At 39.4% G+C, this 12676-nt stretch overlaps 1 protein-coding gene across 3 annotated transcripts in view; it reads right to left on the bottom strand.

The window, feature by feature from the left end:
- Nucleotides 1-12676, bottom strand: part of ADAM12 (ADAM metallopeptidase domain 12) — a 303749-nt gene that overhangs the window by 272399 nt on the left and 18674 nt on the right. For all 3 annotated transcript variants that reach the window (XR_012905666.1, XM_025188248.2, XM_075935285.1), the window contains exon 2: nucleotides 6532-6665. Coding sequence is in view for 2 of the 3 variants with exons in the window: in XM_025188248.2 (XP_025044033.1) it covers nucleotides 6532-6665 (134 nt within the window). In the remaining variant the exon portion in view is untranslated. The remainder of the gene's footprint in view (nucleotides 1-6531; nucleotides 6666-12676) is intronic.

The raw sequence follows: 12676 nt of genomic DNA, 5'->3' as shown, positions 1-12676 counted from the left end.
CTCAGTACAAGCCTTTTAACACACTCAGAATAATACAACAAAATTGCAGCAAATTAGCTGAAGCTTTTAATATGATGTTAAAGGTTTATTGGGTTACAGGCATGAACTGTATTTCTAAGTAAGATCATGGAAAATATGAGTTGGGGATTTTTTTAATACCAGTCTGAAAATTCACATTAATGTGATGTTCTTTAGACTACATCATGTTACATAGGAATGTATTAACAGATTCTGAGCCCTACGACTGAGACACTACCTCATAGCTGGTGGGTCAGAGGCAACAAATGTGACAAAGACTCTCTGAGGAACGCCATTAGATATAACAATCTCTGGCAGATTCAGCTGGGGTAGTAGGATCAGTGGGAAGACTGAGTTGGCCAAGATCATTATACCACTGCCAACCTTCACTGGCCAAGTAGGACGAAGTTCCAGCCAAGTTTCTCAGCATGACATCTCTCTTATGGAAGAGATTTTCACCCTACAGGGGCCTGCTAAATGCTGATGAAGAGACTGAGAAATTATGTAATTTAACTCCCCTCTCCCTATTTTCTGTATATTAAATCAGCAAGGCTTCTTAATGGCAAGATCTTTTTATGAAAAGCTTAAGCATCCCACAGAACTTCACAAACTTAACACATTGCATCATGCTGTAGAATGAAACTCAACAACACTTTAACACCTCTCGGTACCCCAGCAGTTCAGAGGCAGGAAATGAACACTATATCCAGTTGAAATTGGGGCATTGGTTCAGGATTGATTCATGGAAAACAATATCCCCTACTGAATTACGAACACCACTTCTTAATAGTCTCTGATATTTCCATTTTAAGAACACAAGTCCAACACTCCATAACTTGTTAAATCTAAAGCAGTGTTTCTCAAAGTGGTCTGTGAAACCACTTTGAGAAACCTGCTAACTAGCCATGCCGGTGTATTTACTTACTGACACCACGGCCATGGAGCCTTCTGGTTCCCGTTTACTCCATTTCACTTCTTGTAGCCAAGGAGAGCCGCAAGAAGTGGTGTGGGCCAGGCTGCCACTTCCCACAGCTCCTTTTGGCTGTAAATGGCAAATCGAAGCCAATGGGAGCCACGAGGCTCCATGGCCATGGAACAAGTTAGTAAACATACCAGAACAGTCAGTTACCAGGTCTCTCAAATTGGTTTTGAGGACCACTTTGAGAAACACTGATCTAAAGGGATCTTAGCACATAGGTATTAAAGAATGCATTTTTTTGCAGTTTAATATCGGAAGTACTGCATTAGGCACTTTTAAACACTGAGAATACTTTAGAATAGCACTTTTAATCAGTAAATATCAGAATGCTGTGCAAAGGAGATCGAATATCATTATCCCATTTTACAAAAGAGAAACTGAGGCATGGAGAGGACAAGTGAGTTGCCCAAGGTCCCCCCAAAAGGCCACTAGCAAAACCAGGAAAAACAATCAGTCCACTGCTCTGCCTGCTAAGCCAAACCGGATTCTCTATTGGTTCTGAAGTTTGATACTGACTTACTTTCATTATGGGTCACAAGCGGCAACTGATTTGCAAATATGGGTTTGAAACATAACAGGGTGTGAGGCATAAAAATCAGAAATGGTTATAAGAAAACCTTAATATACTACTGATGCCTAACTTCAACTTTAAGAGATTTAGGCAAAATTTCTCACCATATTATTTCAGCAGTCTTACTGACCAAACCCTTTGGACCTCTTCTCCCAGAACCAATAAAGGCTTCCTTTCTTGCTTCAGATATAGAAAATGCCACAAACAGGAGGGGCAGGGTACCATGCAGTGTTTACTCTTCCTTTTTATAGTTTCAGTCCCCCTTTTGAAAAATATGTCTGGCTAGATACCAGGAGACAAAACGTTAATGAGGAAGGATGTTCCCTGCAGGTTTTTACTCACCTATAATGAGTTTCCCTTCCTGCTGGATGGCTCTATTTACTGCTTAAATGCAAACTAAGCAGACCATACACTCTTTTGTAAAACAAAAACAAGCAGTCATGTAGCACTTTAAAGACTAACAAAATAGTTTTATTAGATGATGAGCTTTCGTGGGGCAGACCCACTTCTTCAGATCAAATTCTGCAAGTGAATAGGCATGACCATTATATAACAGAGGGATACACTGAAAGAAGGTAAAAAAATTATAAACTAACAAATCAGCTGCATAGAACAGAAGGTGGGGTCAGAGAGGAAAGGGACAAGGAAGGAGGAAATTGCTTACTGTGAGAGCCAATTAAGTGGCTTATCTGGGGACACTACGAATATCAAAAGGTGGGAAGGCTGTCTTTGTAATGTGTAAGATAATTATCATCTCTATTAAGGCCCATTCGCAACATGTTGAATTTTAGCATAAATAAAAGTTCTGAGGGAGACCTTATTTTAAAATTCCTACTGTGCATGGTAAAGTTATTGGTCCAACTTTAATCAAAATTGGCATGATTTTTAAGTCTCAAAGCAGATTGGAAGGAAAAATTCAGCCTGAAATAACTGGGAAGAGAGGGGTTTTTTTTCTTCACTTGCATAAAAACAAAAGCACCTGAAATGATTTTACTAACACCTTTTGGAGTGAGACCAAGCATGGAAAATGTCCGCACTAAAATGGATTTGATAGGAAAAGTTATGAAGAACTAAAAAGGGGAAGTTAGAATGGAAGTTGGAAGTCAGCCTTAAAATATAATACCTATCGGCACCTTCTTTACTGCACACATATATAAGAACAATTTTGTCACACACTAAAAAGCAGCCATATCTGGGCGTAACGTAAAAGCTGCTTAAAAGCATTTATCAATGCCTAACAACTGTTTAGAGGCCTGATTTTGTAAATACACACAAGAACAACCTTACTCATCGGTAATTCCACTGAGGATAACTGAATTACTCACAATAGCAGACACTACTCCTGGAAATAAGCTTTTCCACAACTGAGTCACAGGGCAGTACAAGAAATTAAATACTATGTCTACTTAAAACTAAGAAAGGAATTTCGGTGGGCCACATTAAATACTCAAACTGGAGATTAGTGAAAACAGTGGGGCTAACAAACAGCTTTATCAAAAATGTCTTGTGAATCTTTAGAGAGACAAGGTGGATAAGGTAAAATCTTTTTTTGGACTAACTTCAGAAGTTGGTCTAATAACAAATACTGCCTCACCCACTTTGTCTTTCTTATATCCTGGGACCAAAACCGCGCCAACAACAATGCATACAGCATTGGAGCTCTCTAACAATCACAAACATAGAGAGCTGTATATTCAAAATCACAGATATACGTCTAATATAAGATATAACTTATATCAAAGATACCTAGTTTATTTTTTTAAATATAAAATGATGTTAGTTTGTGGGTGTGCATATATATATATATATATATATATATATATCCATATAAATGTTCCCGTTTCCATTTAGTTTATTTCTGCACAGTTTGAAAAAAAATCAGTGAATTAATTTTGAATTATAGGTCATTTCAAATTATCCTGATTTGAAATTTTTCCCCCCCACACTTTTTAAAATCCCCTCTTGTTTGAAAATGGCAGATAATCCCCCCTCAGCCTCCCGAACTTCCCATATAGTTAAGTATCCTTGAAAGGTCATGTGTTACTTATATTTATATAAAATAGGCTGCAATGACATATTTTGTTGCTGAAAATATAGTCCCAATGTCAATAACAGCATAACTGATTTCACTAAATCAAGATTCATAGACTCATAGACTTTAAGGTCAGAAGGGACCATTATGATCATCTAGTCTGACTATCGTTCAAGTTCTGCTGTTATTCTGCATGGTTGATCCCTTGCATGCAGACACTGCTTCAGTATTAATTCAGCACCAGATTCTGATCTCAGCACTCTAATTCATGAATATCTCCACCAAGCACTGGAATAACTGAGAAGAGAATCTTTCCTTAAGAGGATGGAGCTAATGCAATCTACTGAATGACCAACGCAATTCCGTTTTTAATTCAAAAGTCTTCCATACAAGTGATAAGCAGGATCAACCTACCTTAAAGTTTGAGAGATCAAAATACATTACTGCCTGGATGAATTCAGTGGAAAGTAAGTATCTATTTACATACCCAAGTAACTAATATGCCAGCATTACACACACAATACTGGTTTACCTTTCTAATTTTCTACTACAGTGTAACTCCCTGGTTATTTCTCACAATATTCAGTAAAAAACAAAACAAAAATGTTCTTTACCTCTTTTGAAACCAAAAGATCTTATTTAACTTCCAACACATTGTTTAACTTTCCTGCTTTTGATCAACAACATGACAAGCTATTCATAATTTTTCTCCCTCAACCAGTTTAACATTGTTGTTCTTCCCACAGTTTGATCTGCACTTACGTATTTAATTTATAACAGTTTCCATGGAAGAGCAATATTTTTTAAGAAGTGCTGACACAGCAAATGGATCTCCCTACCAAACCACAAATCTTTTCTAATGTTCATCTTAAACTGCAAGAAAATCTGGGAAACAAATTAATAATATAAATCATTATCATTACATAAAAGGTATTCCATTGTAACCTTTGCAGAAAACTACAGTGGGTTTCAGCAGTCTAAAGTACTCTGCAAGGAGAATGTCTGTTTCCAATTAAATGTTCTAAAAATAGACTTGCACATACATTTAGGACAAAGCCATCAGAGCTCTCTATCATAATATTGCACGTTTTTATAGAATCACGATAACAATAGTCTTATCAGGACAGAAATTCAAATTAAAAAAAATATGACTTTTTTCCCTTTTAATTTGAAAAAATATGAAGCAAAATTTAAATATGAATTTTTAAAATAAGTCTCATCCATGACTTTAAAATCTGTTCACATCACTTCTGTCAATTGCTACTTAGCATAACTCAAAAGCAATATCCCTCAAAAGGAGAGCACTTACAGTAATTTAATATGATTTTGCTGTAAAGGGTTATTAAATTACAGTACAGGTCTACTTTTTTGGCTAAGCTTCTGTTTCATTTTACACATTTTTGATACATGACTTTTAGAATAATTCAAAAAGGGAATTGGAAGAAAACAAAAATTTGCATGTGAAATTTAGGGCATGTCTAAACTACATCCCTCTTTTGAAAGAGGGATGTAAATTAGAAAGATTGAAATTGCAAATGTGGCTGAGGTTTGAATTTCCTGCATTTCATTTGCATAACGGCGGCCATGCGTTCTTTCGAAAATGGGTATTTCGAAAGTGAAACCACCGTCTAGACGTGGTTCTTTTGAAAAAAAAACCCACCTTTTTTGAAAGATCCTGTAAATCTCATTTTTTGAGAAGTACAGGATCTTTCGAAAAAGGGTTTGTTTGTTTTTTTTTTGAAAGAACCACATCTAGATGGTGGTTTCACTTTTGAAACACCCATTTTCGAAAGAATGCGCAGCCACCATTATGCAAATGAAGCACAGGAAATTCAAATCCCAGCTTCATTTACAATTTTGATCTGTCTAATTCACATCTGTCTTTTGAAAGAGGGAAATAGTGTAGACATAGCCTTAGATAGCAAGTTTGGCACTTGATCTATATGCCCAGATGGAAGACAAAGGGGACATAAAATATCCTCTCATTCCTTTCTGCAGTCCACCTGCATCACCAGAGGGGAGAGAAAACTCAGTTGGGCTGGTCCTCCTCCACCATATAGGAGGGTGAAATGTGGGTGAAGTAGAAATAGACAGTGGCTTGTCTCCACCTTCCTCTATAGTACTGACCAACAGATCTGAGCAACCTTTGAGAAGGAAGCAATCTAACTGGTTACAGCCAGTTGTAGATTATTTCGTCCCTTAAACAGGAAAGCAGGGAACAAAGTGACTGTCAGAATTCCTTCCCTTGACTGCTCCTTGGGCAACACGACTCAGTGCAACCCCTTCTTATGGGCCCTAACAAGCAATATTACTGTAAGCTACAGAGAGCAGTCCTTGTTACAGAATATCTACATAAATGTTCTAAATTACTCCAGGGTTAATGGTCCCAGGCTTAGTGAGGGAGCGGGTACATAAAAATAGCATATAGTAAGTTGCCTACACTGACTTTTTACTAAACCCATTCTTGTCTTTTTTTTAAAATATTTTCTATAACCTTCCTATAATCTTCCTTAAGCAACCTTTCAAGAGTCTTCTGTTCCAAAGTCATCCCTATGCCTTTTCCTCAAGATTCCTATCTGAGGAACAAAACCCCCACAAATGTTTGTCACAGTTTGTCAACAGAGTTCAAGCAATTAACATTAACTTCTCTCAGAATATCTATTTTTTTTAAATGTATTTTTCTATCAAAAATAAAATATAACTTTGAACTCAGGCAAGTGTTCATTTTAACCACTCAAAGATCTCACCTTTAAAAAAAGAATTAATTCAAATTAGGTGAATAATCATGTCTTGCTGGCAGACATTTTATTAAAATATAATAAATGGGAAGATGATACAGTGATGATGAAGCACAGTCATCTGTTTTCATTTAAAATCTTCCAGTTGCTGCATAATGTTGTACTATAATAGTTAGCAAAATAAAAAACTAACCTCTGAATCAATACTTTGTATTGGTTTCCATTGTTCTCCATTCAAAATGTAGGGAACTATTATCTCATAATGTTCTGACTGGTTCTTTAACATCTGTTGCCTGGAGGACTCCAATTTACTGTCTGCATTCTCTCCTGGGGTAGAAAAGAAAAGTTGTATGTTAATAGGAAATAGCATCTGACAACATAATCCTTATTAAGGTGACTTGGTAGAATATTTCAAAGCACAGTAAGTTCAAGGAAGAATGAAACATTACAACATAATGGGCAGATGCTTCTTCCCATTCAAATCAATGACAAAACCCTCATTGACTTCTAAGAGAACAGGGGACAGAACCCTCTGGCTGTTACTACTTCTACTTTTCAGCAAACTCTGCACTCTTTAAAAAATTTAATGAAAATGTAGGCTGGATGGGAGAGTAAAAAGAAGGATTCAGTGGCTCGAGGTAGCAGAGCAAGAGCAGTAGTAGCTAATGTGCCATTGAAACTCCCAATCTTAAAACCCAAAGTGTAACTCTGGTACCATAACATCATTTGTACCCCCCACTCCACACTGCAAAAAATTATTAACAGCAGCCTCTATTTAACATAACACAGAGGTAGTAGTTATAATAAATATTTATATTAGGGTTGCATTCAAAGATCCCAATCAGTTTTGAGGCCCTGTTGTGGTGGATGCCACACAAACACAGAAAAGAGACAATCCCTAACATTAAAGGCTTACCGTCTAACAAAGACAAAGGATAGGGACTGGAGATACAACATGAAGAGCAATGAATCCAGTAAAGGATTGGCACAGCTTTGTTAGTTACATATATTGTACTTATTTTTCGTCTCGTTGAATTTGGAATAGGAGAAGGAAAGAAGGGCAAGTGGAATAGGCATAGCAGGTCTGTCTAGCCACCAGCAATAGATTGGGCTCGGCAGATCTCATGGCTAAGGAAAGTCTTAAAGAGGGGTGTGAAGAATGAAGTAGTGATCGATGGATTTTTATCCCATATCCAAGATAAGAAGGTAACAGGGGCATGGTTCACTGCCCTTCAGCAGCATGTTGTCATGATCAGACCCACAGTCGACATAAAAAAAGTACAGGTTGAACCTTCCTGGTCCAGCACCTTTGGGACCTAACTGATCCTGAATAAGGGAGTTTGCCAAACCAAGTGAGGTCAATTCTGATCCTTGCTGCTGGCCACTAAGCTCTCCCGGGGGGCCACCAGCCTCTTGGCCACCAGGCTCCTCTCCCAGCTGTGCTTCTGGCCCTGGCCCCAGCCCTGGCTGCCAGCCCTGACCCTGGCCACAGGCCCCAGTCATGTTCCTGGCCACCAAGTCCAGCCACACTCCTTGGCCTGAATCCCAGGTTTGGCCACGCTCCTAGCTCCAGCCGTGCTCCTGGCCCCAGCTCTGCTCCCAGCCACGGACCACAATGTCATCAGACTCCCAGCCAGCCCTCACTCCAAGCTGCCAGAGCTCTCTGGCCCAGCAACATCTGAGGTCCTGCTGGACCATGAATGTTGCGAGGCCAGAGAGTTTCAGACTAGAGAGGTCTGACCTGTAGTTGTCATGTCTCTTCTGTACAACCAGATCCATGATTTCTCTTGAGTAATTTAACCTTCCGACTATGCTTGTTACATAGTGTTAGTTCCCTAAAAGATAGATGATGAACACAGATTTCCTCTTATATTCTTTCCATTTTTTTGGCTGAGACAGTTCGTCCTCATAGTTTGAACATTTGAGTCATTGCACAGACATAATGCTACAGTTTTAGGTTACTGAAGCCTCTACATTTATTGTGAGCAAAGGGGTTTAGCAATTTTAATCCTAGACTTTTTATTATTCCCTCAATACTTTTTAATCTACACCATGTTATCCTTCTCCATGTGGAAATCTCTAGTTGTGCTCCACTTAACAAGTTAATATGAGTTTTGTTCACCAAAGGCCTTCATACTCGTTTACTGCAGTGGTCTCAAATTCTTCTATCTAGACACTCATGCAGGTTACAAAGTATTTCATCCTGAGGTGCCCAGGATGCACATTAGGGAAGAAAAGAGCTGAGAAAACATAAGTCCTGAGTTAGTGCTCGACCGACACTGTCCAATTACTCAGATTCATAATATACTGTAAAAAAATAAAAAAGCTATGTGCATGCAACACTATTTATTTACTGGGCATTTTTTTCTCTGAATATACTAATGGCATTATGCTTACCAGAGAGAACAGCTCTAAAAATCCCTGTAAAGCTCTGTATTGGTGCTAAAAATAAATCTAAACTGATATAAGATGGGGCAGTCAGGCAGCTGGGCTGGAGCACTGCCCCCAACCCACTGCAGACAGGTTGGAGTACCCCACTGTGCTGTGGATTGGGGCTGGCTGGAGTGCCACTGCCTGCTATGGGCCCCATAGGGCTAGAGTAGCCTCCTTCCAGTAGCAGGCAGGCAACTGCAGTGCTTTAAAGTATAACCTGGACAGACACAAAATGAGCTAATGAAGAAAGTAGAGGGAGCGGAGGTATTTATAAGAGGAGAAACAGTGTGGCTATGAAAATGAGCTCTGGTGCTTGTATTGAATAAAGGGCTATAGATGTAAGTAGGGTGTCTGGTGGAGAGATGGGTAAATAGAGTCCATAACAATCCAATACAAAGGGGGTGCAGACAAAAGTCAAGGAGTATTTGGCTGATTTTGCCATGAGTGGAGTAATGAGAGAATCTGTGTATAAGGGTAACACAATCATTAGCTAGCTTAAATAGAAAAAAACATCAGGAGATATGTATGTTTTTTATTGATTTACCTGGCATTCTCCTAAATCTATTAATGGAGTGATGATTAAAGATAATCTAGGCATGGCTCATCATGGGATGATAAGGGTGGCTAAGTGGTAGTTAAATTCAAATAGCTTAATGGGACTGAAATAAGAGGCCTACATCATCTCCATTCAAGAATATTAAAGGAACTGACATATGAAATTGCAAGTTCAATAGCAAAGATTTATTTAAAAATCTGTAAGCTTGGGGCTCATATACTGTGATTAAACTGCCAATACCGTTCTTATTTTTAAGAAAGGGGGAAAGAGTGACCCAGAAAACCACAGGCCATATAGTTTTATCTCAATTGCATTCAAGGTCTTGGAACAAAGATTTCGGACATAGTGGAGGTACACAAGAATTGGGATAAAATACAATACGATTTTACAAAAGCTAGATTGTGCCAGACCAATGTCCTCTCCTCCTCTGAGAAGATAATTAATTTTTTTAGATATAGAAAATGCAGGAGATCCTTTCTATCTGGATTTCAATGATTTCATACAGTTCCACATGGGAAACTATTAGCTACACTGGAGAAGACTGAAAGGCAGATAAGGAACTGGTTAAAGAGGAGACAACAACTGGTCATACTGAAAGGTGATGTGTCATGCTAGAGAGTGGAGTTCCTCAGGGATCTTTCTTGGGAACAATCTTATTTAACATTTTCATCAGTGGTCTTGGCATAAAAAGAGTGACTGTGCTAAAAAAAAATTGAGGATGATACAAAATTGGGAGGTATCGCTAATATACAGGAGGACCAGAATATTATAGAAGAGGATCTGGAGGACCTTGAAAACAAGAGTAAAAGAAATGGGATAAAAATTAGAAGTGCAAAGTCGTATAGTTAGGGATTAACAAGAATTTTTGGTGTAAATTGGGGACTTATCATTGGAAGTGACAGAGAAGGGAGAAAGACTTGGATGAATGGGTTGATCACAGGATGATTATGACCCACCAATATGATGTGGCTGTGAAAAAGATTAATGCAGTCCTCAGGGCCGGCTCGAGCCATTCCTCTGCCCTGAGCTGCGGGCGCGCGACGCATGCACGGCTCAGCCCCCGGGCGCACGGCACATGCGTGGCCCCGGCCCCGGGTGCGTGGCGCCCCTTACAGCTGCCATCAGGCGCCCCCCATAGGTTGGCACCCCGGGCACCTGCCTGGCTAGCCTCCCCCTTAATCCAGCCCTGGCAGTCCTATGATGCAGCAGGCAAGGTATTTCCAGTAAATACAGGGAAGTATTAGTATTGTGATATGAGACACTGGTGATACCTCATCTGGAATATTGTGTTCAATTCTGGCCTCCCATGTTTAAGAAAGATGAATTCAAACTGGAACAGGTGCAGAGAAGGGCTACTAGTATGGTCCAAGGAATGGAAAATCTACTGTACGATAGAAGACTCCCAGAGCTTGCTTTCTTTAGTTAGCCTAATCCAAAGACTCTCAAACTTCATTCCACTGTGACCCCCCCGACCCCCTTCTGACTCCAGAAAGGGGGGACCAAAGTTTAAGCCTGAGCCCTGTGGCCTGTGGATGAGGGGGTGCAAAGCCTGAGCAGGGAGAACTGAAATCCCAGGACTTCAGCCCCACGTAGAAGGCCTATCCCCTGAGTCCCACTACCCTTGGGCTTTAGCCCCAAGTAGACCTGCTACAGAATGCCAGTGCAACTATGTCCAAGTAACTTCATCACTCTGTAGCTCAGTTTCTCATTATCATTCTTTTCTTCCATTCTTTGGCTGCTCTGTCTATTTAGATTGTAAAGTTTCTAGGACCAGGACTATCATTGGGTTTCTGCAGTGCCTAGCACAACAAGTTCTGATCTTCATTGAGGGACTCTCTGGGTGTGTCTAAACTACATGGCTCCATCGACAGAGCCATGTATATAAGGCAGGATGATAAAGGGAAATGAAGCGACGATTTAAATAATCGCCGCTTCATTTAAATCAAAATGGCTGCCACACTGTACCAATCAGCTGTTTGTCAGCACAGCACGGCAGTCTAGACGAGGATCTGCCGACCCCAGAACCCTTCATCAGCAGATCTTGTAAGCCTCGTTTCACGAGGCATAAAGGATCTGCCGACGAAGGCTTCTGGGGTTGGCAGATCCCCGTCTAGACTGCCGCACGGTGCGGACAAAAAGCTGATTGGCATAGTCTGGTGGCCATTTTGATTTAAATGAAGTGGCAATTATTTAAATCGCCGCTTCATTTCCCTTTTTCGAGTAAACTCATCTACATGGCTCCGTTGACGGAGCCATGTAGTTTAGACGTACCCTCTGTGTCACGGTAACACAAAAGAATAAAATAAGTCAGCAAACTTAGACTGGGGTAAACTGCATGAAAGGAGAGACCAGACCCTTTGTATCTCCCTAAGCTTTCATAGGCGCTTTCTATCTCCCTAAGCCTTCATTAGATCTAGTTTCCTTTTGTTATAACAACCCACCTATTTTCCTTTTTAGCAGGATTCTCTTTATTTCTACTTCACTGAGGCTTATGTCTCACATTGTTCATGAAGAAAAGTGTCACAGTCATAGCTAACTTTATTTTCTATTTTCAGCATGCACTGAAGGTAACTCTTATGATCCTTATTCAACCCACAACCTGATGCAGTGCCCCTTTATTCTTTTTTCAGTTACATAAAAGCCAAGAGATAAAGTATTTTCTACAAGTGGATAATAAGCTACAGATAGAAGGGAAAAAATCAGTTCATCCTCTCCTCCACATGCACAACTTTGGAGCAGTTAACATTCAAATTATATTAATCTGTACTATACTATTACAGCTCTTTTTTTCTTTCCACAACACCAAAAAAAAAGGCATTTAATGATTGCACAAGTTTAAAAGGGACTTTTCTTTTGTATTATTTATAGAAGCTGAACTATAAACCTCTGTTAAAAATAATCATCTTTCTAAGCAAGTAGTTTGACATTTTTAATGGTTGCTGTCCCTTGAAGAAATACAGATGTGTTTCATATTCACTTGTGCTCAAGATCTCTAATAAACTCAGTCAGTCACTTGTCTGCGTGCCCCTGTGCAACCAGTAAAAGACAAACCTTCTCCCATAACTCATTAGCCTATAATAAAAAATGCACAATAGTAAAGGTAAAAAAAACAAAACACTCCAGATCTTAATGCAGTCAACATGAAACCAGAACCCATAACAGTGCTAGACAAATGACTGCATTCTTCTCTCCCAACATCAACAGAATTAAACTATTGGATTGGACATAAGAATCATGCATATAGTATTCTATAGATTCCAGCACATGTTGTTTTTATACAGAATCATCCATATATAAAGTTATCCCTGAACATTTCACAGCCAAATCCAGTCTTTACATACAGGTCTGA

Source organism: Pelodiscus sinensis, chromosome 8 (genome assembly GCF_049634645.1).
Source record: "Pelodiscus sinensis isolate JC-2024 chromosome 8, ASM4963464v1, whole genome shotgun sequence".
In the NCBI taxonomy this organism is placed as follows: Eukaryota; Metazoa; Chordata; order Testudines; family Trionychidae; genus Pelodiscus; species Pelodiscus sinensis.
This window is presented reverse-complemented; position numbering and strand designations above follow the sequence as displayed.